Here is a 27,993-nt window from a genome sequence, read left to right on the forward strand (position 1 = left end):
CAGCAAGTTTACAGAAAAATCAATCTTTTATTTCCCCTTGCCTAAGACACTGCTTTGTCAACGGGGCTGCACTGGGGAACATTTAAAAAATAGTGACCCCAGGCCCCACCTGGGCCGTCTTCTTTCAGCTGGGCAGGGACTCCCCCTTGTGTTTTGTTTTGATTCCTTTTTTCTAATTTAAATTTAATGTGCATTAGGATTGAGAACAACTAACGCAAAAGGACCATAATTTTATGAAATTAAACCATTATGAAGTTAATCAGATTACGGGCTGAACACCGCAGACTACAACAGCTCAGGCCACGGCAGCAGAGGCCTGAGTGACTTGGGAGGCATTCTTCCTATTTCTGTGACATGTCCTTGCTTCTACACGCACACACATTCAAGCGCAGAACAAAAAATGTGGCTAACAAAAAACGTCGCAAGCAATGCTCCATGTGGTTTGAAGAGTCTCGAGATTGCTTCTAAGGATCTGGTCTTTTTTTTTTTTTTAAGAGTAGGTTCGTTTGCAAACAAAAAATGGCTAGTTAAAACTCTGCATTTGGAAACATAAAAATCTGCAATAAAATGTATAGTTCTATAAAATGGGAAGCATTGTCAGCTTTGAGAAAGGACATCCAGGTTGGCAATGTGTCTCATGGTTGGCCTTCCGTGGGGACAGTTCCAGGGGTGGTCCATCTCGCCCATGTGGGTAATGAGTTTCTTCATCTCACTTGTGCTAAGGGCAGTTCCAATCATCACCTGAAGAGGAGACACAGTGATTTAAAGTTGTACTGGTTTTGGTTAGAATAGCGACTCTTCAGTAGCATTTTCCTCTGAAACAAAGATGGACAAGATTACAACTCAAAAACAGTGTTCCCAGAGAAATCCTCCTCCAAGGAACCCTACCTACCCTCTACCATCTCAGGCCCCCCCACCTTTTTGGGAAATCCAGCCCTCCCACATAGCCGCACACCTGGGCCAGAGACGCTGACCACACCTGCCCTGGATCCAGCCAGTCCCCACCACCGCCTCCGTCCCACTGCCCTGACCGGTCACCTCCCTGTGGCCCCCTTCCGGCCGGTCTCCACTCAGCAGCCAGCAATTTTTTATGTTTTTTAAAAATGTTTTTTAAAGATTTTACTTATTTGAGAGCAAAACAGAGAGAGAGAGAGAGAGTGCGAGACTGAGAGTACAAACACGGGGAGCAGCAGAGAAGAAGCAGGCTCCCCGCTGAGCAGGGAGCCCGACGTGGGGTTCCATTCCAGGACCCTGGGATCATGATGGGAGCCAAAGGTGGATGCTTAACTGACTGAGCCACCCAGGTGCCCCTATCTTAAGGGAAAAAAGGCAGGTCAGATCACATAGCGGCTCACCTTCTCAGCGCTTGCCTCTCACCCGGGTAAGAGCCCACAGGCATCACCTGATTTGGCCCTCACTGGCCTTAGTGCCTGCACCTGCAAGCATGCATTCCTCCCTGTCCCCACTCCAGCAGGCCATTTCCTACGGATAGACTGTGCAAGCACCTGCCCCAGGACCCTGACACTGGCTATGCCCTCTGCCCAGGAGACAGATACTTATCCCCAGATACTTAACATGTCTCACTGACACCCCCACTTCAGGCTTCTGTCCCTGACTCCTCTCAGGGGCACTCCCTGTCTGTCCCTCTGTGGCCCCCACCCTGCTTTTCTCCATAGCACATATCTCTATGGGACATACACATGGCAATGAGCAGGGTCCACAGCAAACACGGAGAAACTGAGCCCCTGAGAAACACGCCTGAGCCTACGCATCCCCTTCCTTCTTCCACAAGTCACGCACCGCCCCGGAGGCACAACAGACATAGGGCTCTGCCACATTGGGGAGAAACAAGGCAAGTATCACCCGGGGGGCTGGGCCTGAGTGCCTGGAAGAGGCTGCTTCAGAGGGGAGCTCGGGGGAGCCCAAGGACAGGAGGTCAGCCGGGCAGATGAAGGAGCGCTTAAGGTGGGAGGAAAGTTAGAGCAGCCGTGGACCTGGAAGGTGGCCCGTGTGGCTGGAGCTGAGCGAGCAGACAGGGCGAAGGGTCCCTTGGGGTGCCGCAGAGCAGAGCCACAAGGCGCCTGGGCTTGCTTGGGGGCAGCGGGCCGGAGGGCAGCCTGTGGCCACAGGGAGCTCAGAGTCACAGTGACATGAGATTCTGAGAGGCCTGGCTGTTAGCACAGGCGCATGTGCGCTGCCTCCCACTCATCCCAGGATCAGGACACCAGCTCCAGGTCTTCATCAAACAAAGCTCCGTGGCTAGAAGTTGGACCCGGACTCCCGGGATTGTCAGGCCCCAAGTGGGGCCCCGCTCCCGTCACTCAGGCAGCCTCGGGCTTGGGTCAAGCCCCCACCCCCCAGTCTTTGCACTTCACTCCCGTTCAGAGGGCTTGTCCTCGAGGGGCTCCATGTCCCCTTCCAGGCATCAGCTCTGATGCCCCCTCCTTAGACAGCTCTGCCCTGGTCACCACCTCGACGGCTCACCCAGGCTTCCAAGGCCACTCCCCAGCCCCCCGCTGCTCTAAATTTTCCTGAACCTATTAGTGTTGGAAGTTGCCATGATTTTTGCTTATATCTTTTCCTCCCCACTAAGCTATAAGCTCCACAAGGGCGAGGACCTCATCCTTCTTGTCATCTCTGTGTCTCTGGCATGGGGACAGGACAGGCCACACGGCCCAGGCTCAGGGAGTATCTGATGAAGGGAGGATGTCCCGGCTGCTCCCAGGGACCAGGTGATCCAGATGCACCTAATTTACTTTGACATCAGGTAGATCACCCCCCACCGCCACCACCTCTGGGACAGCCCAAGCGGCAGTGGGTGAACAGGGCACCCCATGAGGTGCCCACTGATGGAAGGACTTACAAAGCCCCGTGCAGTAGCCTTTAGGGCCAGCAGCAGCAACGCCCCTCTGCCCACGTTACTCCCCATCCACAGACAAACCCCGGGCCTAGACGGCTCACCGCTCCAGGATGGGTGACAGCTCTAACAGGGCATACTGCTCGTAATTACAGCTCAGAGGTCAGAGACCACACAGGTGCGTGCAGCTTTTGGGGCACATGTGCTCACAGAAGCACATGGCTATGTTCCAGACGACGATCCAGGGCAGTCCCGACCACTGTGCTGGCAGACGAGCGCCCTTTACTTACAGACTTCCGACAGGCTCTGGAGGCAAACATTTGCCTGACTCGGGAAGGCCGGCACATCACTCCGGGGCTGTCGCTCAGCATAAAGATCAGTTCGTCGATGTCCTGGGGTCCGAAGGTCCAGTTTTTACTCATTGGCAAGGAAATCAATTTAGCCCTTTCAGTGACTGGAGCTAAAAGAAGAAAAATTGAAGAGGACTCCGTTATTTGAAGAGCATGTTTCCCTCCAGTGCTACCTGTGATATGGGAAGGGAGGAAAGCAGCAACATGCTTTCTGGGGGAACCGTGTCCATCTCTGATGAAATGCACGGATCTACAGAACCTCAAAGACTGTCCCCGGCACCAACAGGATGCACCTCGGAGTCCTGACAACTCACCCTCTTCGTCGATGACAAAATCAAAGCCGTTCTTTCGGAATATTTCCAGGTTTTCTATGAGAACAGCTTCATTGACAGCCGTTAAGTTGAGAGTCTGCGGTCTGAAAGAACAGAGAAAAGAGAGAGATTCAAACCCAATCTCGAAGTCAGACCTTTAGCTACAAAGCAGAAGGGAAACTAAACCAGTACGCGTGTCTCCGAATTCCTTTCAAAAAGCAATGATTTTAAGTAGCAACACTTTCTTGAGCTACGTGCCTTCCCTGTCATGCAACTGCCTGAGAATTCCTGTTTAATCTTTTATTAAAGTGAAAATGACCACAAAAGCAGCTGGCTTTCCTCAGTCGCCCACCCCATCCCCACGGCCTAGCTTCTCCGAATCCGCTCCTTAAAGATAACGGGAGAACACGAAGATGCCATCTTTCTCTCCCGTGCTACGTTACAGCATCTGAAAGCAGAATAAAAAGCATTTGTTTGCTATCCTGCCCCTTCTGTCCGAGGGGCAATCCGTCTACCGGTGCTCCTGGATTCACCGAGCGCTTAGTGAGACAGATAATGGCTCGGTCTCTGCCCTCACGGAATAAGAGACCAGTGGGGAAGAACACCATTGATCAAGCGGTCAAACAAACTAAACTATTATTACAAAGCAAGCTGCCGATCAGGAGAAAGAGACACTCAGGCCATAAGAGTACAGAGCAAGGGAGACCAACCGGGAGGCAGGGGGCAGGGAAGGTGTCTCTGAGGAAGGGGCCTCTGAGCTGAGATGAGGGGAGGGGCAGCGGCAGTTATCAGGTAATGGATGGAGGGGCGAGTGCAGGGACAAGCATTCTAGGCAGGGACAAGTCTATGCAAAGGCCCAAGGACGGACCACTGATGTTCCCAGAGCCACACACAAAGACACTTTGTTCTTCTTGATGGCCATGTGAAGATTTATCAGGCCTGTCCAGGTTTTGGAAACGAAAGATGGCCACTGTGCCTTGAGAATGGAGAATGAGGAGGTAAGGGCGTAGGGAGGGCCAGACCACACAGGGCCTGGTAGAAAAGGATGGACCTATGATCTTTATCCTTGACATATGGCCCACCTAGGAACCCGAGTGGCCTGTGATTACCTGAGCCAACCTAAAATGCCATAAACGGGAGGTTATTTATCTAAGATGGCTGAAAACTAAAAGATCTCTGTGGAAAAGGTAGGAATAATCCAGTGTGATTAAGTAGCTTGATGTTGGTTTTTTTTTTTTAGGACTTTATTTATTTAGAGAGCATGGTGGGGAGGGGCAGAGGGAGAGAATCTTTACGCAGACTCCCGGTGAGCCCCCAGCCCAATGCTGGGCTCGATCTTATGACCCTGAGACCACAACCCAAGCCAAAACCAACAGTCAGACGCTCAACCAACTATGCCACCTAGGTGCCCTGATAAAGTAGCTTATTTAATGTCTTTAGTGTTACTATTTAGACCTACTGAAAATAAACAGAATTCACCCATTCCATAGGAAATAGAGTACTCTGTAAACTTGGTGTATTTTTCCTGCTGAGTGACTGTTGTAGTTGAACTTTTCTTCACACCAGGATCTCCTCCTATTGGGATCTAAGTGTATCTCTCTATGTCGTTGGATTCCCCAAATAAAAATCCAGGACCTCAGGGAACCTGGGTGGCTCAGTGGGTTAAGCCTCTGCCTTCAGCTCAGGTCATGATCTCAGGGTCCTGGGATCGAGCCCCGCATCAGGCTCTCTGCTCAGCAGGGAACCTCCGTCCTGCTCTCTCTGCCTGCTTGTGACCTCTCTGTCAAATAAATAAAATCTTAAAAAAAAAAAAATCCAGGACCTCTTCTTCTAACTTGGCTGAAGGCAGGTCTTCTGGTTTACCTGATACACCCTCCCATGACCCTGTAAAGTGGTCAGTGTAAAACAGGCAGTTTGGCAAAGGAGAGAGAAATACCAAATTCTGCAGTGACTTATCACTGGACCTGACCTCGTCTAGCTGAGGACTGACACACAAGCAATGCCACCTTACTGAACACACGACATATCATAAATTGCCCTTCATCAAGATGATTTTCTGGCCAACCAGAAAAGGTAAAAAACTTGATACTTAACACGTAACAGGGCACCTGGGTGGTTCAGTCAGTTAAGCCTCTGCCTTTGGCTCAGGTCATAATCCCAGGGTCCTGGGATCGAGCCCCGAGTCAGGCTTCCTACTCAGCCGGAGCCTGCTTCTCCTTCAGCCTCTGCCCTCCCCCACCCCCCCTGCCCCCACCACGTGCTCTCATTCTCTCTGAAATAAATAAAATCTTAAAAAAAAAAATAGCACATTAGCTGTATGAACTTGGGAAAGTTACCTAACTGCTGTGTTTGTGCCATAGGGATGCTTGTGGCTAAAGGACAGAGACACACGCGTAAGCCCTGAGGTCTTAAACTTTAGGGCTGAAGATGACACTGAGAATTCTGAACAGGAAAATGAACTCACGCTATGAGCCTCTGACCCTGGAGGGCAGTGTGTTGCTGTAGCATCTCAAAGTTGTACTTCTCGTCCGTGGCATGCTGGTCCACTATGAAGATGTCGGCGTTCAGTTTGGTGATTATAAATCCCAGGTTAAACTGACCAATGATCTCCATCTCGGCGAACATCGTTTTACTGCGTGTAGACAATGTTCATTATGAGACATTATCATTTTAAAAGATTACTTTTCATAGACTGTAATACAGAACAAACAGTACAAAAACATCAAACAAAGAAAGGCCCTAATAATTTCACTTTCTTGCGGGTGCCTGGGTGGCTCAGTCGCTTTAACAGCTGCCTTTGGCTCAGGTCATGATCCCAGGGTCTTGGGATCAAGCCCCGCATCGGGATCTCTGCTCAGTGGGGAGGCTGCTTTTCCCCCTCCCTCTGCCTGCCACTCTGCCTACTTGTGCACTCTCTCTCTGTCAAATAAAAAAAAATCTTAAAAAATAAAAAATTTTCATTTTCTTTTGAAGATTTTATTTCTTTGAGAGAGAGCGCGAGCGAGCGAGCAAGCACACAAGCAGGGCGAGGGGCGGGACGAGAGAAAAAGCAGACTCCCCTCTGAGCAGAGAGTCCTCAATCCCAGGACCCTGAGATCATGACCTGAGCAGAAGGCAGAGGCTTAACCCACTGAGCCCCCCAGGTGCCCCTAGTCATTCCACTTTCTAAAGAAAACATCAGCTGTTGGTTCACTCCTCTAGCTCCCCAGAGACGCTTAGTTATGACTGTTCCTTTGGCGTACCTCCTCCCAGACCTTTGTCTACACGTTGTTTTAAACAAACAAATATGGGATCCTAATTCTTCCTGCCGTTCTACTCCCATCACTTCACAATGTATCTCAGGTACGTCCTTGGACCCTCACGTATCGAGCTCCTTCATTCTCTTCGGGGGCGCACAGGAGCTCACTGTGTGGGTGTTACCACAATTTGTCTGGCAAAGTCTCTACTAAAGGACACTTCAGCTGCTTCCATTTCAAGTAATAGGAAAAACGCTAGAACAAACGTTCATGGATGTAAATCCGCACTATCCTGGGGGTATCTCGGTGCGATGAATCCCTAGGTGCAGACATACATTTTTCTGTATTTTGATAGACCTACAGAAGCGTGCACTCCCACCAGCAGTGCGGAAGATACCTTTTACCACCCCTGGGTGTCAGTCCTTCTGACACCTGCCAAGCCCACCAGCGGGTTGTTGGGTGGGTGGCTTCAAAGTCTGACTCCGTGAGTGACTACGGGCGTCAGGGCAGATGGGAGACACACAGCACCACTGATCTTCACAGGGAACGCGGACATCGCCATTCTCCAGCCCACACAACTCATGAGCAGTGGCCCAATGGCCGCAGGACACGAGAGTGTCAGAGCTGCCGCGGAAGCACGCTGGTTCACAGACGGTGCCTGGAGCAGAGACCTGAACCAGCCCCTTTCTGTAAGCGCTCCCGTGCCATGAGGAAGTCCTCCCACAACACAGTGGCCGCGTGGGCACCTGTGGGGCCTGCTCGGGTGGGTGTGTCACCAGTCAACCATGGGCGAGAGTCTAGCAGTGACGCCTCCGTGCGCCATGGGTTACCAACCTCCCATTTCCGGTTGACAGGGAGAGCCGAGCACGGAGCTCAAGTCCAAGGTCAGGACCAAACCAATCCCCAAACCCTGTCAGGGTGTGTCTCCTGAGACCATTCCTGGTAATGATTCCATGTCAGAGTCCAATCAAGATACAAAAACTACACCTGTGATTTGAACAGGGAAAGTTCATAAGAAGGTACTGGAAACTAGTGTAAGGTTAACTACTTAGCTGAGTAACACAGGAGTAGCAAACGCAGGAAGCAGCTCCCACCTCCAGTGATGCACCCGAAGAAGGAACTGCAAGAGCACCCCTACCCTCCCCCCCAGGGCTGAGTTTCGGACCTGCCCCCCCACTGGATAAAATACGTCTGCTAAGTCTCCTGCAGCAACCCAGTGAGCAACGCTGGGTCTGCTGCTGGCGGCTGCCTTGTAGGAGGAAAAGACAAAGGCAACCAAGAAGCAAGGAGAGAAGCCAGGCTCAGGCAGTGTCTTGCAGTGTCCCTCCAGCGCCCCCTATTGACAAAGCCTGACAATGCCCCAGGAGAAAGGCTTCACGCGGTCCAGCGGCCAGGGTTGCAAAGTAGGCAAAGTACAGTGGATTTGAGCTGAGAGGCAACACACGGGGTAAGTGGCACGAAGGCCAACTCCCTGGCTCACCAGGTAAATTCCCCACGGGAAGAACCTGAACCAGCCCGAAAACTCAGGCAATCTGTCTTTGCCGGTGTATCTCCCACCACGAACTAAAACACTGTAAAATTTTACAACTTGATATAGTTATAACTCAAAATACAAACACAAAAGCTGGTAAACACGACCACCTTCAATGTACCTTCAATGACTACCTAATCTTTCACTCGGAATGTGTCTCAGGAAAAAGCCATCAGCAGAAGCACAGCTCAGAACCAAGAGCTGATCCAGCAGCCGTGCACTAAAGGCCGGAAGCCAATGCTGGGCCCACCACGGATCAGGGTTCTCCAAGTGACCAACTGCACTATGTGTCAAAAATGCATATTCCTGGGCCCCATGAGATCTACTAAGCAGAACCTCCCAAGGCTGGCCACAGGTTCTGCTTTTCATACAAGCTTCCTCGGTGATTGTTATGTGTACCCAAATTCCAGAACCATGACCACAGGTGATCAGTGAGTATTTGCTGATTTAAAATCACTATTTTTAGGGGCACCTGGGTGGCTCAGTTGGTTAAGCATCTGCCTTTGGCTTGGGTCATGATATCAGGATCCTGGGATCGAGACCCGTATTGGGCTCCCCTGCTGAGCAGGGAGCTTCTCCCTCTCCTCTTCTCCTTCTCCTTTTCCCCTGCTCATGCTCTCTCTCTCCCTCTCAAATGAAATCTTTTTAAATACCACTATTTTAAAAAATCACTGTTGATTTCACTGAGAAGATGAGAATCCAAAGGGAAAGTATAATCAGTTTTCACTTTGGGCACCTTCCAGGTCTTTCCCCAAAAAGCACGTGTTCCATGATCGTGCGTGTGCGTGAGCAAGAAGCCTGGCTCACTGATGGGTTCCTCAGAGTTCACAGGACCCAGTACCCACCCAAAGAAGTTCACCTCCATTAATCACACGCACTTTAAAGGAACTATTTCCTGAAAACCCATCACACACTATGGCTATCAAGGGAATTACATAATAGTTGCTGTTTTAGAAATGACTGTCAAGGGGCACCTGGGTGGCTCAGTGGGTTAAGCCTCTGCGTTCGGCTCAGGTCGTGATCTCAGGTCCTGGGATCGAGCCCCACATTGGGCTCTCTGCATAGCGGGGAGCCTGCTTCCTCCTCTCTCTCTGCCTGCCTCTCTGCCTACTTGTGATCTCTCTCTGTGTCGAATAAATAAATAAAATCTTAAAAAAAAAAAAAAAGAAATGACTGTCAAAATGAGGCAAGCCTAGTTGTCTGGACAAAAAGTGCCACAAAATTTCAATGCGCTACGTACAAGACACAGCACGTTTCAGTACCCGCTCAGACAAAACATATACAACATTCAAAAAGGTAAAAGTTACATATTTCAAGAAAATTCCTCATTTTTAGAAGTCACAACTTCTCCACTAGGTGATTAGGTGATTATTCTCAACAAAATGGTGGTGACCAGCATTTTCTATTAACAGCATTAACAGCTTTCTTTAAATCGGACCCCTTATTACTTAGCCTTACCCGAGGCAATCTTCTGGAAATCACAAGTTTGATAATGCATTGTAATTTCTGGTAATAAATTACCAGCCACTTGGGTGGCTCAGTCAGTTAAATGTCTGCCTTTGGCTCAGGTCATGATCCCAGGATCCTGGGATCAAGTCCCGCACTGGGCTCCCTGCTCAGTGGAGAGCCTGCCTCTCCCTCTGTCTGCCTCTCCCCGTTTGTGTGCACGCATGTGCGTGCCCGCTCTTTCTGACAAAGAAAATCTTTTCTAAAAATAATAATAAATAAATAAGATTAAAAATTTTTAAAAATAAATCAGTAACAAGAAATAGCAATGTCTCCAAAAAGCACCAGGAATTCAGTTGCTGTGAGCGGGAAATCTTCACCAAGAGGAAGGAGGTCGGGGTCAAGGAGGCAATGATTAATATGGGCTGATGGAAAGGATGTGCTAAGAGATTCTAAGGAAACAATTCTTGAAAGGTTTCACGGAGAAAGAGCTCTTTAAAGAAAATTAAATTGCTGCACATGAGAGGCAATGAAAAGAAGGTGGTGAATGGAAAAAGCAGCACCAAGGACCCATCTGTGAAGCTAATTAATGACCAATCTGTGCAGTGGAGATGGACTCCGAAATCAGAATCTTCGAGAAGGAGCACTGAGAAGGCAGAGAGAAAGGGGGCCGGGAGAGGAAGAGGGAGGAGCTTGGGCAGGTGTGACATGGGGATGTGCCAGGTCTGTGGTGCGGGGGAGGACTCCAGGTATGTCTGTCTGTCCAGCAGCCAGAGGACCAGACCCTCGCACCGAGGCGGGGCCATAGCTGCACCCTAAACCAGGAGAGGAGAGGCAGGCGGAGCAGAAGACAGCCAGGGGAGCAAAAGCAGAGCCTGGAAGTATCCGCCTTGTCCCCTCACTGCAGCTCGCAGACACGAGTACAAATCCTCCCAAGGAAGAACTTTACCTTATCTCCTTTCTCAGCTCATCCTCTGCGGCCTGGTTTTCTCCGGGGCAAATCTTGGCCCTGAACTTTCTACACTTCTGTGCTGCTTCTCTCTGCTGTTCTTGCTGCTGTAACCGCTTTATTCGATGAGCTAAAGAGCGCATAGAAAAGGCCAGGGGCACGATTTTCTTGTGGATTTTAACCGCCACGTCAACCTGAACCGCTGACGAGGTCTGAGTCTTCACTGGCCCTTGGAGAGCTTCAGAACCGGAAGGGATTCCGTCTTTCTTAAAACGCTTTGCGTGTGAGGAGGACAGGTCGGCGGGTCCAGACAAGACTCTACGTGTCCGATCACCATCCTCTTGGTCGAGATGGCCTTTGGGGTCTGCAGAGTGACAGTCAGTCACAGGGGACTCCCTGCTGGTGTGACGGCCTGTTTCTGGGGCTCCAAGCCCTTCCTCCTGGTCGGCTGGCAGGCAGCTGTGCCCAGGGTCCTGCTCCATGTCCCCTCTGTCCCTGCGGTCACAGGGGCCCTTATCTGAACACATCACCTCCTCCTGGGGTTCACATGAGTCTGTGCCAGAGATGGGCCTCTGGGTGCAGGGGGGGTCCGAAGCTTCAGGAAGCCGTTCCTGTCTCTTCTGTCTTGGGGACATCCGCAGCAGTTCAGGGCTCTTCGGGCCCTGAGGCCTGCTCTCCATTGTGTGCTGAAGAGAGAAGGTCTCTCTCAGTCTGGAAATGGTCACTGCCCTTTTCTCTTCTCCTCCGGTTCTTAACGAAGCGGCACCATCCTGCTTTTCTGGCTGATGCTTGTCTGTTTCTGCCAAGTGCGTTTTTATTAAGTGACCTGAGTAGTTACGAACAAAGAAGAGAATCAGGGGCAGCATGGAAATGGGATCAGATGGTGTTTCCATTTGAACAGGCCCTTCAGAAAAGCAGGAATCCAAATGGCCGATCAAACACACTCCCCAATCGGGTGCCTGGGTGGCTCAGTGGGTTAAAGCTTCTGCCTTCGGCTCAGGTCATGATCCCAGGGTCCTGGGATCAAGCCCTGCATCCGGCTCTCTGCTCGGCAGGGAGCCTGCTTCCCCCCCTCTCTCTCTGCCTGCCTCTCTGCCTACTTGTGATCTCTGTCTGTCAAATAAATAAATAAAATCTTTTAAAAAGAACAAACAAAACAAACACACTCCTGAATCTAAGGGAGCCAGCCCCGCTGCCCCCGTCAGAAATGGTGCCCACACCGGCCGAAGCCAAAGACGGGGGTGTTCTGGGCCCTTTGAGTCATGACAGCCCAATCCTGGAAATGACCCAGCTAGCCACAAAGGGACCATGGTGTGTAATTACAAAGGAATGCTGCACAGCAAAGACAGGGAACGCATCGGGTGCCCCACGCAACGTGGGTGTCCTGGGATCAAGTCCCACATCGGGCTCCTTATTATGTGGGGAGCCTGCTTCTCCCTCTGCCTCTGCCTGCCGCTCTGTCTGCCTGTGCTCTCTCTCTCTTTCTGACAAATAAATAAATAAAATCTTAAAAAAAAAAAAGCAGGTAAAACGAATCTGTGGTGTCTGAAGTCAGGAAAATGGTCAGCACTGGGGGGAGGGGGTGCAGAGCAAGAAAAGGGGTCCCAGGGTGGTTTAGGGGTACCATTTCTTTTTTCTTTTTTTTTTTAAAGATTTTATTTATTTATTTGACAGAGAGAGAGATCACAAGTAGGCAGAGAGGCAGGCAGAGAGAGAGGAGGATGCAGGCTCCCCGCTGAGCAGAGAGCCTGATGCGGGCCTCGATCCCAGGACCCTGGGATCATGACCTGAGCTGAAGGCAGAGGCTTTAACCCACTGAGCCACCCAGGCGCCCTAGGGGTACCATTTCTTGACCTCAGGGCTCACACATTTATGCGTGTCTTTGTATTCAGTCAAATGGCTAAAAAAGGACATTGGTTCAATCGTGGCTCAGGATGCTCTGATATTCTAGCAGATTCTCTTTACAGGGGAGACCCTGGCAGAGTGTCTGTGAGCAGGCTCAGAGATGCCACATTGGCCCGTTCCACAAAGATGCATATACAATTGACCATCGTCCGCTCCCCCCTCCACGCACACCCATTTCTGCAGCACCCCACACCGAGAGCAAGCAGGGCGGACGGGGCTCCAGTGTCCAAATCAAAGCTCCGCCACTTGACGGTCCAAGTTTCTGTGCTCCTACCCCACCCCAGCCCTTGGGAGAGATCCCAGGTTATCAAAATGAGAGCCTGCCCGCTGTCTTCCAGATCACCCTCTCCCATGCCTGGGGTGTTAGGGAATGGAGGACAGAGCTGCTCTGTATCCCTGTCCCTCCCCTAAGCCCCTGACTTACAGCAACTCCTTTATCTTCCATGTTCAAAGCCTCATCCCCAAACCATTTCCTCTCACTGGGAGCCATACTCATCTGTCACCTTAGCTTTCCACCAAACCCTAGTTTCAGCCCCCTCCGCGGCTCTGGTCTTCCCCCAATTCGAAGGATACAACGTGGGGCACCCACGACCTCCAGCTCTGCGCATGCGGACACGGAGACTGGGGCAGGCCGGCCTGCAGAAGACAGGATGCCCCCCACGGAGCAGATGTGGCCATCAGGGGAGGTCATGGCCCACTCTTCCCTCCGCCAAGGAGGGCAGCTGGGGCTCAACTCTGGTCCCCCTCCCAGATGTCCTGGCTGCATGGGGTTTGGATAAAAAAGAATCAAACTTAAACAGATGGCTGATCGCATATGACCAGGCAGTAAGATAACAGTCATGCCTGTTACTATTACAGACATTGGGTGAGCTTTGTGGCAACACTCATTCCAACGTGGCACTCAGTGAAGAAGGCACGGGGTGACATGAGGGAAAATGGCAGAGTGAGGGCCCCAGACACTCCCCACTCCAACGAAGAAATGAGAAAATGGGCAAAAGTGGTCAGTATCGGCTTTTTTTTGGAACTCTGGAAATGAACAAAAGGCTCGCCCTGCACACGAATGTTTATTAAAGAGAAATGGTATAGTCCTGGCAAGCCCGCATCATCCCTGGGTTGGCCTCACGTGCCGCCATTTCTCTTATCCATCAGATTTCCTCACGTCTGCGGCTCACACTGTCAAGTGTGACGCCTCCTCTAAAAGAGGAGATTGTTGGGGTGCCTGGGTGGCTCAGTGGGTTGGGCCTCTGCTAAGGCCCCAGGCCATGATCTCAGGGTCCTGGGATCAAGCCCTGCATCGGGCTCTCTGCTCAGCAGGGAGCCTGCTTCCCCACCCCCCTCTGCCTGCCTCTCTGCCTGCCTGTGATCTCTGTCGTCAAATAAATAAATTAAATCTTTAAAAAATAATAAATTAAAAAAATAAAAGAGGAGATTGTGTTCCGTGTCAAAAAAAAAACTATTCCTCTGAAAACAAATAAGGAGAAGTACCTCAATAGCTGTGAGTTTTACAAGTTGTCCGAAACCCGCATTTCTCTCACCTTCCACATCCAACAATGGCTGCTGAGAGACACTGAGTTTGTTGACGTCGTTGTCAAACATTCCTACCAAAGACGTCTTTAAAACTGCCAACAGAAGCTTCTCTTCTTGCAGTAAAATTTGCCTTTTATCTGGAGTGACGTTGATATCAACACATTCTAAGGCAAAAAAAAAGAAAAAAGATATTTCTTTTGTTTAAAATCACCTTTAACAACAGGAATTTTTCCCATCTACAATTTTTTTCACTTGCACTTAACAAAATTACTTTTTTTTTTTTAAAGATTTTATTTATTTGAGAGAGAGAGAGAATGAGTGGAGGAAGGGGCAGAGGGAGAGGGAGAAGCAGACGCCCCGCTAAGCAGGGAGCCTAACACAAGACTCGATCCCAGGACCCTAGGATGACGACCTGAGCTGAAGACAGACGCTTACCCAACTAAGCCACCCAGGCGTCTCATTAAAAACATTGCAATGTAGGGGCGCCTGGGTGGCTCAGTGGGTTAAAGCCTCTGCCTTCAGCTCAGGTCATGGTCCCAGGGTTCTGGGATCGAGCCCCATATGGGGCTCTCTGCTCCGCGGGGAGCCTGCTTCCTCCTCTCTCTCTGCCTGCCTCTCTGCCTACTTGTGATTTCTATCTGTCAAATAAATAAATAAAATCTTTAAAAAAAATAAAAAATTAAAAAATTAAAAAAATAAATAAAATAAAAACATTGCAATGTGCAGATTAACATTCATAAACCATAAAATTAATTCTTTCAAATAAACAAGAAAAGGATGAACCATTATTAAATGGATGGAATATGCAAGTGTTCAAATGGGTAATTTGCAAAAAAAAAAGACAAATAAACACATGAAAACATACTACAGAAGCTATAAGCTAAATGAGGTCCTTCCATCTCCCACTGAGATTGGTTTAAAAATGATTCTACCCAGTACACCTCTGGTAGCTATGTGAATTAATACAGCACAGTCATGGACACAGTAATTCTAGCTCCAGAAATGTATCTTTTTTTCTTTTTTAAAGATTGTATTTATTTATTTGACAGAGAAAGAGATCACAAGTAGGCAGAGAGGCAGGCAGCGGGTGGGGGGAGCAGACTCCCCGCTGAGCAGAGAGCCCAATGCAGGGCTCCATCCTAGGGCCCTGAGATCATGACCTGAGCCGAAGGCAGAGGCTTAACCAACTGAGCCACCCAGGAGCCCCTCTAGAAATGTATCTTAAGGAAATTATCAAACTCACAGATAATAATTACAAGGATAGTATTTAAATTTCTAAAAACTGAAGACAACTTAAATAAGGCTAAAAATTTTAAAGTTTAAGATACTAGACACCTTGGGGGGGCGCCTCGGTGGCTCAGTGGGTTAAAGCCTCTGCCTTCGGCTCAGGTCATGATCCCAGGTCCTGGGTTCGAGCCCCACATCGGGCTTTCTGCTCAGCAGGGAGCCTGCTTCCTCCTCTCTCTCTGCCTGCCTCTCTGCCTACTTGTGATTTCTCTCTGTCAAATAAATAAATAAAATCTTTAAAAAAAAAAAAATAAAAGATACTAGACACCTTGGTGGTTCAGTCAGTTAAGAGTCCTGACTCCTGGATTCTGCCTAGGTCACAGTCTCAGGGTCATGGGATCGAGCCCCATATCGGGTTCTGTGCTCAGCAGGGAGTCTGCTTAGAATTCTCTCCTTCTGCCCCTATCCCCTGCTTGTGCACACACATGCGCGCTCTCCCTCTTTCAAATAAATGTATCTTTAACAAAAAGTTTAAGATACAATGGAATAGAATGAACGCAGCTACTAATAACATGTTTCTGAATAATTTTTAATGACATGGAAAAAGGAAAACATTCATGTCTAAAAATAAAGAGCTTGATACAAACTTACTCAAAATTATTTTCTCCCTGCAAAGGATAGGAGCAGATATATACGTCATTACCTATTTTTTTAAGTTGTGCCCCATATCTCTAAGTGTTTAGAAAATAATACTAAAAAAAAAAAATTAGGTAACAATAAACCAGAATTTTCCCAATCGGAAGAAAAATATGCATCATTTTTAAAATCAGGGAGAACACTTAGCTTGCCTTCTCCCTTGGGTGCCAGGAAAAAGTCACATTTGTCTGATAATACAAGTAACCCTGTCTCAAGCAGAATCAGGAAAATCTATAAAAAAATAAGTCTATAACATTAAAGGTCTGTACGTAAGAAAAGAAAAGAAAGAAAAATACGTTGTCAGTAACTATTGCTACAAAAGTCTCTTTCCGATCGTATCAGGGCTTTATGATTTCATTTCAATCCTTTCAGGGTAAGTCACCAATGTGACAGAGAGCTCAGTGGAACTTACCTGAATCAACAGAAATGTTAAGAACGACAAATGGATACTGATGTCGATTATACATGTGATAGACCTCGTTCACGAGCCTGGAGACCTACACACAAAACAAAGATTAAAAAAGAACATCTGTTCCCCAACATGCTGTCCTAACTAGAGGGATGTATTTTAACAGCTTTATTGAAGCACAGGGGGCCTCCAATAAACTACACATATTCAAAGTACACAGTTTGATAAGCTTACAGTCAAGGTCAGTAAGATTATAATCAAGACCATCAGTACAGCCATTGCCCAGAAAAGTCTCCTCGTGCTCCTCAAAGGGATATTTTTAATTATCAACCCCTAAACCTGAATCTTTTTCCAATCCAAACATGCTTTTGAAGAAATATCAGAAGATAGAGATGCAGCCTATTTATTTATCTATTGGTTATGGTATTTTAACTCTGGTGTCGTTAAAATGCTGCAGGTGCAATTTAAATGCTCATAGGGGTGCCTGGGTGGCTCAGTCATTAAGCATCTGCCTTTGGCTCAGTTCATGATCCCAGGGTCCTGGGATCGAGCCCTGCGTTGGGCTCCCTACTTAGCGAGAAGCCTGCTTCTCCCTCTCCCACTCTCCCTGTTTGTGTTCCCTCTCTCGTTGTGTCTCTCTCTTTCAAATAAATAAAATCTTAAAAAATAAATGCTCATTAAACACAGGTTAATGTACACAGAAATGCATTTATATGACTTTATAATGTGATTATTAAATAGGGTCAAACTATAAAATCGCACCATCTACAATCCAGTGGAAAATGCACAGGTCGAACCACTAAAGATGCAAAATCAAAACTGAGCCACTAAAACCCATGTAACCCTATCAGAATGACCAGCTTCAGTGTGAGGCAGAAGGTATCAGGGCCCTTATTTTCCTGGAAAAGAGACAGAAGAGGAGAAAACACGAAGCATATGCTCGTGTGTCAGTCTTGACTAAAAAGTCCACACCTGGGGTGCCTGGGTGGCTCAGTGGATTAACCTGCTGCCTTTGGCTCAGGTCATGATCCCAGGGTTCTGGGATCGAGTCCCGCATCAGGCTCTCTGCTCAACGGGGAGCCTGCTTCCTCCTCTCTCTCTGCCTGCCTCTCTGCCTACTTGTGATCTCTGTCTGTCAAATAAATAAATAAAATCTTTAAAAAAAAAATCCACATGACGGTCAATGTTCTTAGATGTTTACTTTCTACAAATATGTTAACTTCTATAGTAATAAATATGTGGGTTATCGATTGGTAAGTGTACACACATATAAAAATGCATAAATGAAATAGCCATATAGTACATTTCTTTAAATGGCTGAATAAGGTAGTTTAAAGCCATGTTTCTGAGTCAAAGCCCTAAGTTTCATGTAAATTTCCTGTGTGTCAGGAGACCTTTCTTAGATGATAAATAAAAGTGAAAGTTAAAGACAAAAGAAAGAGCAAACACACAAAAAAATTTTTAAATACCTTTGCTGGGTCACAAGGCCGCCCATTGATGAAGAAAAACTGTCTGTCTGTTGAACTTCTTCCAACACCATGAGCACAGTAAGAGATGAAGCCTGAGATGCTGTTCAGTGTTCATACAGTAAGGGCAGGATTCCAGAATGAAAGGGTTAGTAACACATCAGAGGGCACGTTCTTACAGTAAAAACAAAATAAAAATAGAATACCTGGTGATGTGCTAAGTATTAACATTTCAGTTAATGTGTGTCTGTGTTCCATTCTGATAAATCATTAAAAGAACACAAACCTTCTGGAATGTTCTACAGCTCCTGTAGTCAACAAATTCACCACAGGCAATGCAGTGGGTTCAAAATGTAATTGCTTCAGCTCTCCTCTCATACTTGACCTATTCAATTCTTGACCTCATGCAAGGAGTGAGTTCCACCTCAGACTCTCATTCTGGAACCTTCCAGATGACCCCAGGGGCTATCCAGGGAGTCCAACTACTTGTATTCATTATTTCTGCCTATATTCCCTGCCCTTTAAAACTATGCTCTCCATCAGCAAACTCCTGTCTACTAAGGTGTTGTGAAAGTGCTTACTCTCCTTGTGAACTACCTCAAGGATATACGCACTTCCATAAGAACAATATGTCTGCATAAAGAAAGGAGTCCTGGGAAGCCTGGGTGGCTCAGTGGGTTAAAGCCTCTGCCTTCTGCTCGGGTCATGATCTCAGGGTCCTGGGATCGAGCCCCACATCAGACTCTCTGCTCAGCAGGGAGCCTGCTTCCCCCATCTCTCTGCCTGCCTCTCTGCCTACTTGTGTCTCTGTCTGTCAAATAAATAAATAATCTAAAAAAAAAAAAAGCAAAATAAATTTTAATATTTAAAAAAAAGAAACAGGGGTGCCTGGGTAGCTCAGTGGGTTAAGCCTCTGCCTTCAGCTAGTGTGATGATCTCGGGGTCCTGGGATCGAGACCCGCATCTGGCTCTTTGCTCGGCGGGGAGCCTGCTTCCCCCCGCCTCTCTCTCTGCCTCTCTGCCTGCTTGTGATCTCTGTCAAATAAATAAATAAATAATCTTAAAAACAAATAAATAAATAATAAAAATTTTAAAAAAGAAACCGTGAGGACTGGAAGAGATTATGCTGAGTGAAATAAGTCAAGCAGAGAGAGTCAATTATCATATGGTTTCACTTATTTGTGGAGCATAACAAATAGCATGGAGGACAAGGGGAGATGGAGAGGGGAGTTGAGGGAAATTGGAAGGGGAGGTGAACCATGAGAGACTATGGACTCTGAAAAACGATCTGGGAATTTTGAAGGTGTGGGGGGTGGGAGGTTGGGGCACCAGGTGGTGGGTATTGTGGAGGGCACAGATTGCATGGAGCACTGGGTGTGGTGCAAAAATAATGAATACTGTTATGCTGAAAAAATAAAAAAATTAAAAAAAAAAAAAAAAAAAAGAAACCGTGATTTTAAGATTAAAATCACTATCTTTAAAAACGAAAGCTCCAGAGAAAACGTTTGATCGCACTTTTCCCCCCTGCAGCCATCTACTCACTGAAAGAGGGTGCGGAGGGCATCAGCTTGGCTCAGCCCGAACTCTTCACAAACGGAGTCACTAGGGGGCAGCTGAACAAAGGGAATGAGGCTTTGCAGCTAAAAGAAAGCAAGTCACAGTTAATTCCTAACAAAAATAGGAGGAACCCAACTTCAGAAAGGAAGATACAGAATGAGGGCTTTGGGTGTTTTCTTTCCCTGGACAGGCCATTCACATTAAGAGCACAAAGAGTTTCGACTGCTGCTTCTGGCAGTAAGAATAAATGTGATTTTTTTTTTTTTTAAGATTTTATTTATTTGTCAGAGAGAGAGAGAAAGAAAGAGAGAGATCACAAGTAGGCCAAGAGGCAGGCAGAAGCAGAGGGAGAAGCAGGCTCCCTGCCGAGCAAGGAGCCCGATGTGGGACTCAATCCCAGGACGCTGGGATCATGACCTGAGCCGAAGGCAGCCGCTTAACCAACTGAGCCACCCAGGCGTCCCCAAATGTGATTTTTTTAATTAGAAAAATGAACCGCTTGGGCTCATCCTTGTCCATAATGAATACATTGCCCATAACATATTTGTTTCAGATGGAGAGTAATAGGAGGGTTTTCTTCTCTGGAAGAATAAAGTAAAACAATCTATCAGGCCTCAACATTCATTTCTGTGATAAGTACCTAATACAAAAATCAATCATTGGGGGCGCCCGGCGGGGTCAGTCCGTGGAGCGTGCGCGACTCTCGATCTCGATCTCGGGGTTGTTAAGTTCGAGCCCCACGCTGGGCGTAGAGCTTACTTAGAAATAGAAATCTTTAAAAAAGGAAAAGTTGATTACTGGATTTTATTTTTTATTCTTTGGAAAGGACAATGGAAAGCTGCCCTAACTACGGGAGCAACAGAATGTTTCTTAAATAACTGGTCACCACTACCTGTTTCTGCCCAAACACCGAGGCAATATTTTCCTTTATGCTGCAGCTCCCACTGGTGCAGACCACCGGCTGCCGCCTCCCGTGTCCCACCTGATTGCTGCAACTGATGCGGACGCCCGCCGAAATGATACAGTACGCATGCAAGACCTGGACCATTTTGGCGTACTCCTGGGTGAAAAAAACGCAAATGCCAGACTCCGCGTTACTTTAATCCTACAAGAATTCTATGATTCAAGTTAAAACGTGCATCTGCCTCTGTACGTGGTGTAAAAGAGAATTCACCAGCTTCGGCTCCTAGCCACACTTCCCTTGTGCCCACAGCGTCCATGCCCACTGCTGTAAATTTATTTTTATTTTTATTTATTTTGTTTTTATTCTTAGAGAGAAAGAAAGCGTGAGTGGGGAGGGATGAGGGGGAGGAGCACAGGGGGAGAGGGAGAATCTCAGGCAGACTCCCTGCTGAGCACGGAGCCTGACACCAGGGCTCCATCGCACAACCCTGAGGTCATGACCTGAGCCAAAATCAAGAGTCAGATGCTCAACTGACGAGCCACCCAAAGGCCCCCATGCCTGCTGCTATAAAAATCCAAAAGTGCATTCCCTTCGACCCTGTAATCCTGTCTCTAGCAATTTATTCTTATAGAAAGACGGGCACAATCAAAGATATATGACAAAAATGTTCACTGGAACAATCCTAACTGTGAAAAATTAACCTAAACAACCATCAACAAGGAGCTAATTACGGGACATCCATATCATGGCAAAATGATAAAGAATAAAGTAATGAGTCATCCAAAAAGGTACCTACAATATATAATATGATCCTAATTTTTAAGAAAAAAAAATCAAAACATACGCATAAAGGTTCTGTACATCTGTATACATGTTTGGGCATACACCAAACTCTGGGAGGTCGGCTGAGACAACATCAACTTTCTACTACCTACAATTCTGTATTACTTAAATGTTTCATATTCTGTATTGCTTTATTTCTTTATACTAATTAATTAATTCATCTCAATTTTTTTTTTCAAGACTTATAAAGACACGAAACTAAAAGGAGTCTGGAGAGACATACAACAATCTGTCAACAGTGGTCATCTCTGACAAGGATGAGTTCTTTATTCCTATAATTTCTGAAGCACCGATTTTCTTACGAGGAGATACAAAAAAAGTTTTTTCTATATAAAAAATTTTTTTTAGTAAAGATCTTATTTACTTATTTGACAGAGATCACAAGCAGGCAGAGAGGCAGGCAGAGAGAGGAGGAAGCAGACTCCCCGCTGAGCAGAGAGCCCGATGTGGGGCTCCATCCCAGGACGCTGGAATCATGACCTGAGCCAAACGCAGAGGCTTTAATCCACTGAGCCACCCAGGCGCTCCAAAAATGTTTTATTTTTAAATAAAGAAAGGGACGCCTGGGTGGCTCAGTAGGTTAAGCACCTGCCTTCAGCTCAGGTCATGATCTCAGGTTCCTGGGATTGAGCCCTGCACTGGGCTCCTTGCTCAGCAGGGTGCCTACTTCTCCCTCTGCCTGCTGCTCTCTCTCTTTCTGACAAATACATTAAAAAATCTTCAATAAATAAATAAGAAAAATGTTTAAATTTTGCCTGTAGCAAATATATATTTTTGTGAAATGTCATAGTTCAACCAGCACAAATTGCTTTACGAGAAAGTTTTTAGCTGCCTATATTTATATAACTTTTTGATTATGAAAAAATGTATATACAAAACAGAAAAGCACAAGAAGACAGCAAAAAGCACACATGATCACACATCCCAGGATAACCACTGGTGACACTCATCTTCACTTCCAGCCTTCTTTCTACGCATTTTAGGACAGTCGCTTTGTTTTTATAAAACTGTAATCATCTGAAGTATAATTACGTATACATACATTTATACACAGTTTTTAACTGCTTTTTTAAAAAATATTTTATTTTATTCATCAGAGAGAGAGAAAAAGAACACCAGCAGGGGGAGCAGCAGGCAGAGGGAGAAGCAGGCTCCCCACTGAGCAGGGAACCTGATGTGGGACTCGACCCCAGCTGAAGGCAGACGCTTCACTGAATGAACCACCCAGGTGCCCCTATAACTTCTTTCTTAAACACAATTATATAACATTTAGTTACTTCATTTTCATTCAAATACATAAAAGTTGTAATAATTCATTTCTTAGGAAACCAAGAAAAATCATCTTATTAAGACCACAGATAGGGGGCACCTGGGTGGCTCAGTTAGTTGGGCATCCAACTCTTGATTTCAGCTCACACTGTGACCTCAGGGTTGAGAGATCGAGCCCCACAACGCGCTCCGCACTCAGCATAGAGTCTACCTGAGAGTCTCTCTCTCCCTCTCCTTCTGCCCTGTCCCCCCTGCTCCTGTAAAATGCTCTTTCTCTCTAAATATTTAATAAAAACAAACAAAACTATAGTTAAAATTTAAAAATTTTACTTCTTAAAGAACTCATTCCCATGTTAGAACACTTAATAAATATGCCTTGGTGATTTTTTTTTTTTCCAAGAAAAAAAAAGTGGGGTGGGGGGGGGGTAAATCAACCTAAAGTACAGGCTTTCGTGGGAAAAGGCAAACCAAGCACTTTACAGAAAAATTCAGGGAAGAGAATTCACCAAAGGGTTAACTTTAGTTTCGTGCATGTTATACCACCGAGGCTCTGGGAAGCTAGGGTTCTGGACTGATGGTACCTTTTTAATATTCCTTTGAAACTCCTTATGACGTACAGGAAGCGTGTGAAACAGCTGCTGCACACTGACAGTCGTCCCTCTGGGGCGTGGGTGGTGGGTTTTCTGGACGATCTTCCCATTGTGATCAAACACCAGTCGAGTCCCGACCTTCGCGGATGTGTGGCAGGTAGAAATAGTCACATCGCTGTGAGAGAGAGCAGGCGCCACGGGGTCAGAAACTCACAGGGGCTGCGAATCACATGCTCATTTTTCTGACTTTCGTCCTCTAAAACCCCTCCAGAAAAATGTGGAATCCACTGAGACCATCCAAGAAAGTTTCCATGAGTGAGGGGTCATCATAGCATCTAAGGCTTTGTACCTAGCAGACAGTGAGACACAGAGTTCTGTAAATGCTCTGTTTTGATCAAAGCTTTGATATTTGTTTTTTGATTAAGCTGCAAAATAAAAGATCTCAGAGCTTACCTATTAATGAATAAAGATGTATTTCTCAGTTTTAGTCCTACTGTTCTAACAATTTTTAACAAGGATCAAAAAAATATTATAGTTCCAATGTATAAATAACAATTCATATAAATTTAGAATCTGTTATACATAATTAAGAACTTTGGTTAAATTTTTTTCCTAGGGGCGCTTGGATGGCTTAGTCGTGAAGGGTCTGCCTTCGGCTCAGGTCATGATCCCAGGGTCCTGGGATTGAGCCCGCATTGGGCTCTCTGCTCATCAGGAAGCCTGCTTCTCCCTCTCCCACTCCCCCTCCTTGTGTTCCCTCTCTCCCTCTCTCTAGCAAATAAATAAAATCTTTAAAAAAAATTTTTTTTCGGGGCGCCTGGGTAGCTCAGTGGGTTAAGCCGCTGCCTTCGGCTCGGGTCATGATCTCAGAGTCCTGGGATCGAGCCCCGCATCGGGCTCTCTGCTCAGCGGGGAGCCTGCTTCCTCCTCTCTCTCTGCCTGCCTCTCTGCCTGCTTGTGATCTCTCTGTCAAATAAATTAAAAAAATCTTTAAAAAAAAAAAATTTTTTTTCCTGAACGTTTAAATAAACCAAAACCAACACGTCTACAACTTACAGTCTCTGTGCTGTTTTGACACTGAGAAGGGCAACAATTTTCTTTACAAAAGTATTTACTTCATTTCGTTGCTTACATTTTGGAAGTATAACCACTTAGATTGACAGTAAAATAAAACAGAATGTGGAAGTTAGAAGTTGAGGCATTCAGGATAGAAAAGAATAAGCAATGATTCTAATCCATACATTTTCATTTTCAGAGAGAACTTTTATAAGGAGTCAAGTTAGTAGACAAAAATATTCCATCACCTCAGTGCACAAAGTGAGCTCAGGGCTTCTCCCCGAAAGCCGAAAGTTTCAACCTGAGTTAGGTCAGCAAAGTCTTGAATCTTAGAAGTGTGATGTTTCAGAGCTGAAAGAGAGGTATACAGTAAGACCCAAGACGTCTCAAGTGATAAACCACTGACTATGCACAACACCTGCTAACGTAACTGGTTTCTAAAAGTCATTTTTGTGTTTCCGAAGACAGTGTGACTCAAAGTTGTTGAACCATTTTGCCCAAATATTTTAAAACAGGATGAGAAAAATTCAACTTACTTAAGCCTTCAAAGTTGTTCTCTTCTACCCCGCATCCATTGTCTGAAACTTCAATGAGCGCCACCCCATAGTCTTTAAGCCTAAGATCTGAAAAGTTAACATACTCATTTCTCAAAGAACTCATCCATCAAAAGCCTTTATAGTGACGTGATTTATAACTTACCTAATGCAAAGGTGAGTCATAACTATACTCATTTAAATGTACTATTGTCATTTGGTATATTCCATTTTTTTAAAGGCCCTCTTGGCAAATTATTAACCCAGATAAAATAGTTTCATTTTCTTCCTTTCCTTCCTACCTTTCTTTCAAAAGGATAATTTTAACATAGTCATTAAAGAGAAGAGGCACTGGAATCTAACTTCCCAGAATCATATGATCCCAGCTGTGGAACCTCAAAAGCAGTAAATTCCTGTGCCTTCATTTTCTCATTTGTAAAACAGGTAAAATTACAATAATAGTAACTCTTATCTCATAAGGTTGTTCTGCATCTTTTTTTTTAAGATTTTATTTATTTATTTGACAGAGAGAAATCACAAGTAGGCAGAGAGGCAGGCAGAGAGAGAGGAGGAAGCAGGCTCCCTGCTGAGCAGAAAGCCCGATGCGGGGCTCGAACCCAGGACCTGGGATCATGACCTGAGCCGAAGGCAGCCGCCCAACCCACTGAGCCACCCAGGCGCCCCTGTTGTTCTGCATCTTAAAAAAAGCCATGTGGCACATTAGTAAGAACACAATAAAAGGTAACTGCTTTTATGACTACTACTATCTACCTAAGTATGAGGCACCTAAGAGATGCTCAATTAAAGTTTAAGAAATAAAAATTCTGGGGCGCCTGGGTGGCACAGTGGGTTAAAGCCTCTGCCTTCAGCTCAGGTCATGATCCCAGGCTCCTGGGAGCAGGGAGCCTGCTTCCTCCTCTCTCTCTGCCTGGCTCTCTGCCTACTTGTGATCTCTGTCTGTCAAATACATAAATAAAATCTTTAAAAAAATAAAATTAAATAAAATTTCTGAGTCTACCAACATTTGATAGTCTTATTACGATCACAAGTGTTTCTTGAATAAAAGACTAAAAACTGATGGTTCCCTGTGGCTAAGACTCTCCCGAACTTACCAATAGTAGTGGCTCCAGCATCCACGCTATTTTCAACCAACTCCTTCACAGCAGTACTTAAACTCAGTACTACTTGTCCAGAACAAATCTGATGGACTGACTTCCGATCGATAGGTTTGATGGCCTTAGCAAGTTCTGTGCTAAAAACACACGTTATGAGAACCAAAGTGAGGATGCATTTATGTATTTTCATCTTGGTTTTAAATCCAGGAAATGATTCACCTCTACTAATAGCTAATGCATGTAACATGTGCATTTATTATATTAACATATCCATTGATTACATTCACAAATATACCTGTTGTCCTACAATTCTTACACTTTCATCAAAAAAGATCTTCTGAATAGATACTTCCAATGCAATGGATATTTAGAAATTTACTTATGCTGGGATCTACATGGGGGAAACACAAGTACCCCTCCACCAATGGGTCAATAATCTTCGGCAACAATGGGTTCTTCTTCTGAAAAGTGAAAGCAGCACTTCTCCCACCAGTGGAAAACCCAACAGCATGTTGGGAAATACACAGTGTTTATGTGAAAACCAAAACCATCTTAGAAACTGGGTACCTGTTGTATAACTATTTCCATTGGGGCCTTTGAATCTCCCCTCCAAGTCCAGCCTGACAGCTGCTGCTTTAGCAAAAACCCGCAACGTTCTTGCTGTACCTACCTTAAGAGTTTCACAACCAATCTGTTTCTACTCTCTCCCTATTCCAACCCACCCTCCATGCTACCCGTTATTTAAGAAATCACAAATCTGGACAAATAACTTCTTTGCCTAAAAAAAATCTACTAGTATAGGGGTGCCCGGCTGGATCACTTGGAGGACATGGGACTCTTGATCTTGGGGTCCTGGGTTAGAGCCCCATACTGGGTGCAGAGATTACTTTCAAAATAAATAAACTTTAGGGGGTAAAAAAAAATCTACTAGCATCCCATTGTCTGTTATATGAAAATCTAGTCCTATGAAAAACTGGACCCAAATCTACTTTTCTCTCGTTCTCTTCAATCCTCCATTCACCAATTCCCCTATATTCTAGTTATAACAAACCTTCCTGAATATCACAAGCTCTTTTAGACACTTCTCCTTGTCCACACAGGTCTGTCTAGAGCATTCCCCTCTTCCTCCTCTGCCTGGCAAACTCCTGCTCATCCCAAGAACACATTCCTTATGTTCATTAGTTTAGCAATTTTTTTGTAAGAGGCTTAATTGACAATGTGGTAGAACCCAGGAGCCTCCCTGCGAGAGAAATCTTTGGGTAGTCTCCACAACTGCTAACACACAGCAGACCCTCAATAAACCCTTGTAAAACAAGCAACAAACATCTTTACTCTTCGTTCTACCTTGCAAGAAACTTCTCTCAGATTTCTCTTAAATGTGGAAACTGCAGATGACAACACAAAATGGAAAGAAGTGTCTCTGACACTTACTCGGCAACACACCATAGGTCACAAGTCCACTTCTGATATTTATTTTGAGGACGGGGGATGAAATATTTAAACAGGGACAGCGAATTTGCAAGACTAGCCGGGACACTCGCCCCTCCGAACTGGGTTACTAGCCAGCAATGATATATTCAAGGAGATGCCAAACTTCTGCATTTTTGAAACCTGTGCAGCTATGCAAATTAGCATGTGCCTTGAAGCCTCCCCAAATAATTTCAATTTAAAACAAACAAACAAACAAACAAAAAGAGATAGAGAAACCAGGTAGAAAAGGAGTGAGTTCAGTTTCCTGGGATGTCGTGCTCCCGCTGCCAGGCCCCAGACACGTCCAGGCGTCTAGGCAGAAACTGCCTGGGAGCCGGCCGGATTTCCCCGCCGACCCCGACCTCAAAGCGCCCTCGAAAGGGCAGCGGGTCCGGGGAGCGCCGAGGAGCCCGCTCCGGGGCCTCCGCGGGGTCCCCCAGAGCCGCGGTCTCCTTCCCTCCCTTCCAGGGGTCTGGAACGACGTGGGCATCGGGGATGGCGACCGCGAGGGGACACCGCACGCATCGCTCACCTCTGCCCTTCCGCTAACTCCATCGATCCAGAACCCGACCCGCCTCCCGGACTCGAGACAGTTCCCGCTGCAGCTCCCACGGAGGCTCCGCCTCCCTGCCGCCCATTGGCTGCTCCCGACACCGTGCCCCGCCCCTTCCGGATGGGGCCTCCGTCGCTTCCCACACCCACTTCTTGCCGATTGGTTGTGTAAAAAGTCGAGGCTGTGACGTCCA

General features: G+C 46.4%; 1 protein-coding gene across 3 annotated transcripts; it reads right to left on the minus strand.

The window, feature by feature from the left end:
• Positions 1-7: 7 nt before the first annotated feature.
• PMS2 (PMS1 homolog 2, mismatch repair system component) lies at positions 8-27,992 on the minus strand. 3 transcript variants are annotated; one of them, XM_047712961.1, is made up of 15 exons: positions 27,780-27,992; positions 25,775-25,914; positions 24,666-24,752; positions 24,378-24,480; positions 23,065-23,248; positions 20,360-20,527; positions 19,453-19,550; positions 17,914-18,013; positions 16,448-16,532; positions 14,121-14,276; positions 10,681-11,506; positions 5,983-6,150; positions 3,522-3,622; positions 3,148-3,317; positions 8-741 (listed from the first exon to the last, which is right to left on the minus strand). In XM_047712961.1, exons 1-15 carry the CDS (start codon positions 27,800-27,802, stop codon positions 598-600), a joined length of 2,553 nt encoding a protein of 850 aa, XP_047568917.1. In that variant the 5' UTR covers positions 27,803-27,992; the 3' UTR covers positions 8-597. The 3 variants fall into 3 exon arrangements, with proteins under 3 accessions (XP_047568917.1, XP_047568918.1, XP_047568919.1); XM_047712962.1 differs by lacking the exon at positions 27,780-27,992 and adding an exon at positions 27,205-27,238 and having other exon boundaries at positions 25,775-25,909; XM_047712963.1 differs by having other exon boundaries at positions 704-815.
• Position 27,993: the final 1 nt, after the last annotated feature.

Source organism: Lutra lutra, chromosome 18 (assembly GCF_902655055.1).
Source record: "Lutra lutra chromosome 18, mLutLut1.2, whole genome shotgun sequence".
In the NCBI taxonomy this organism is placed as follows: domain Eukaryota; kingdom Metazoa; phylum Chordata; class Mammalia; order Carnivora; family Mustelidae; genus Lutra; species Lutra lutra.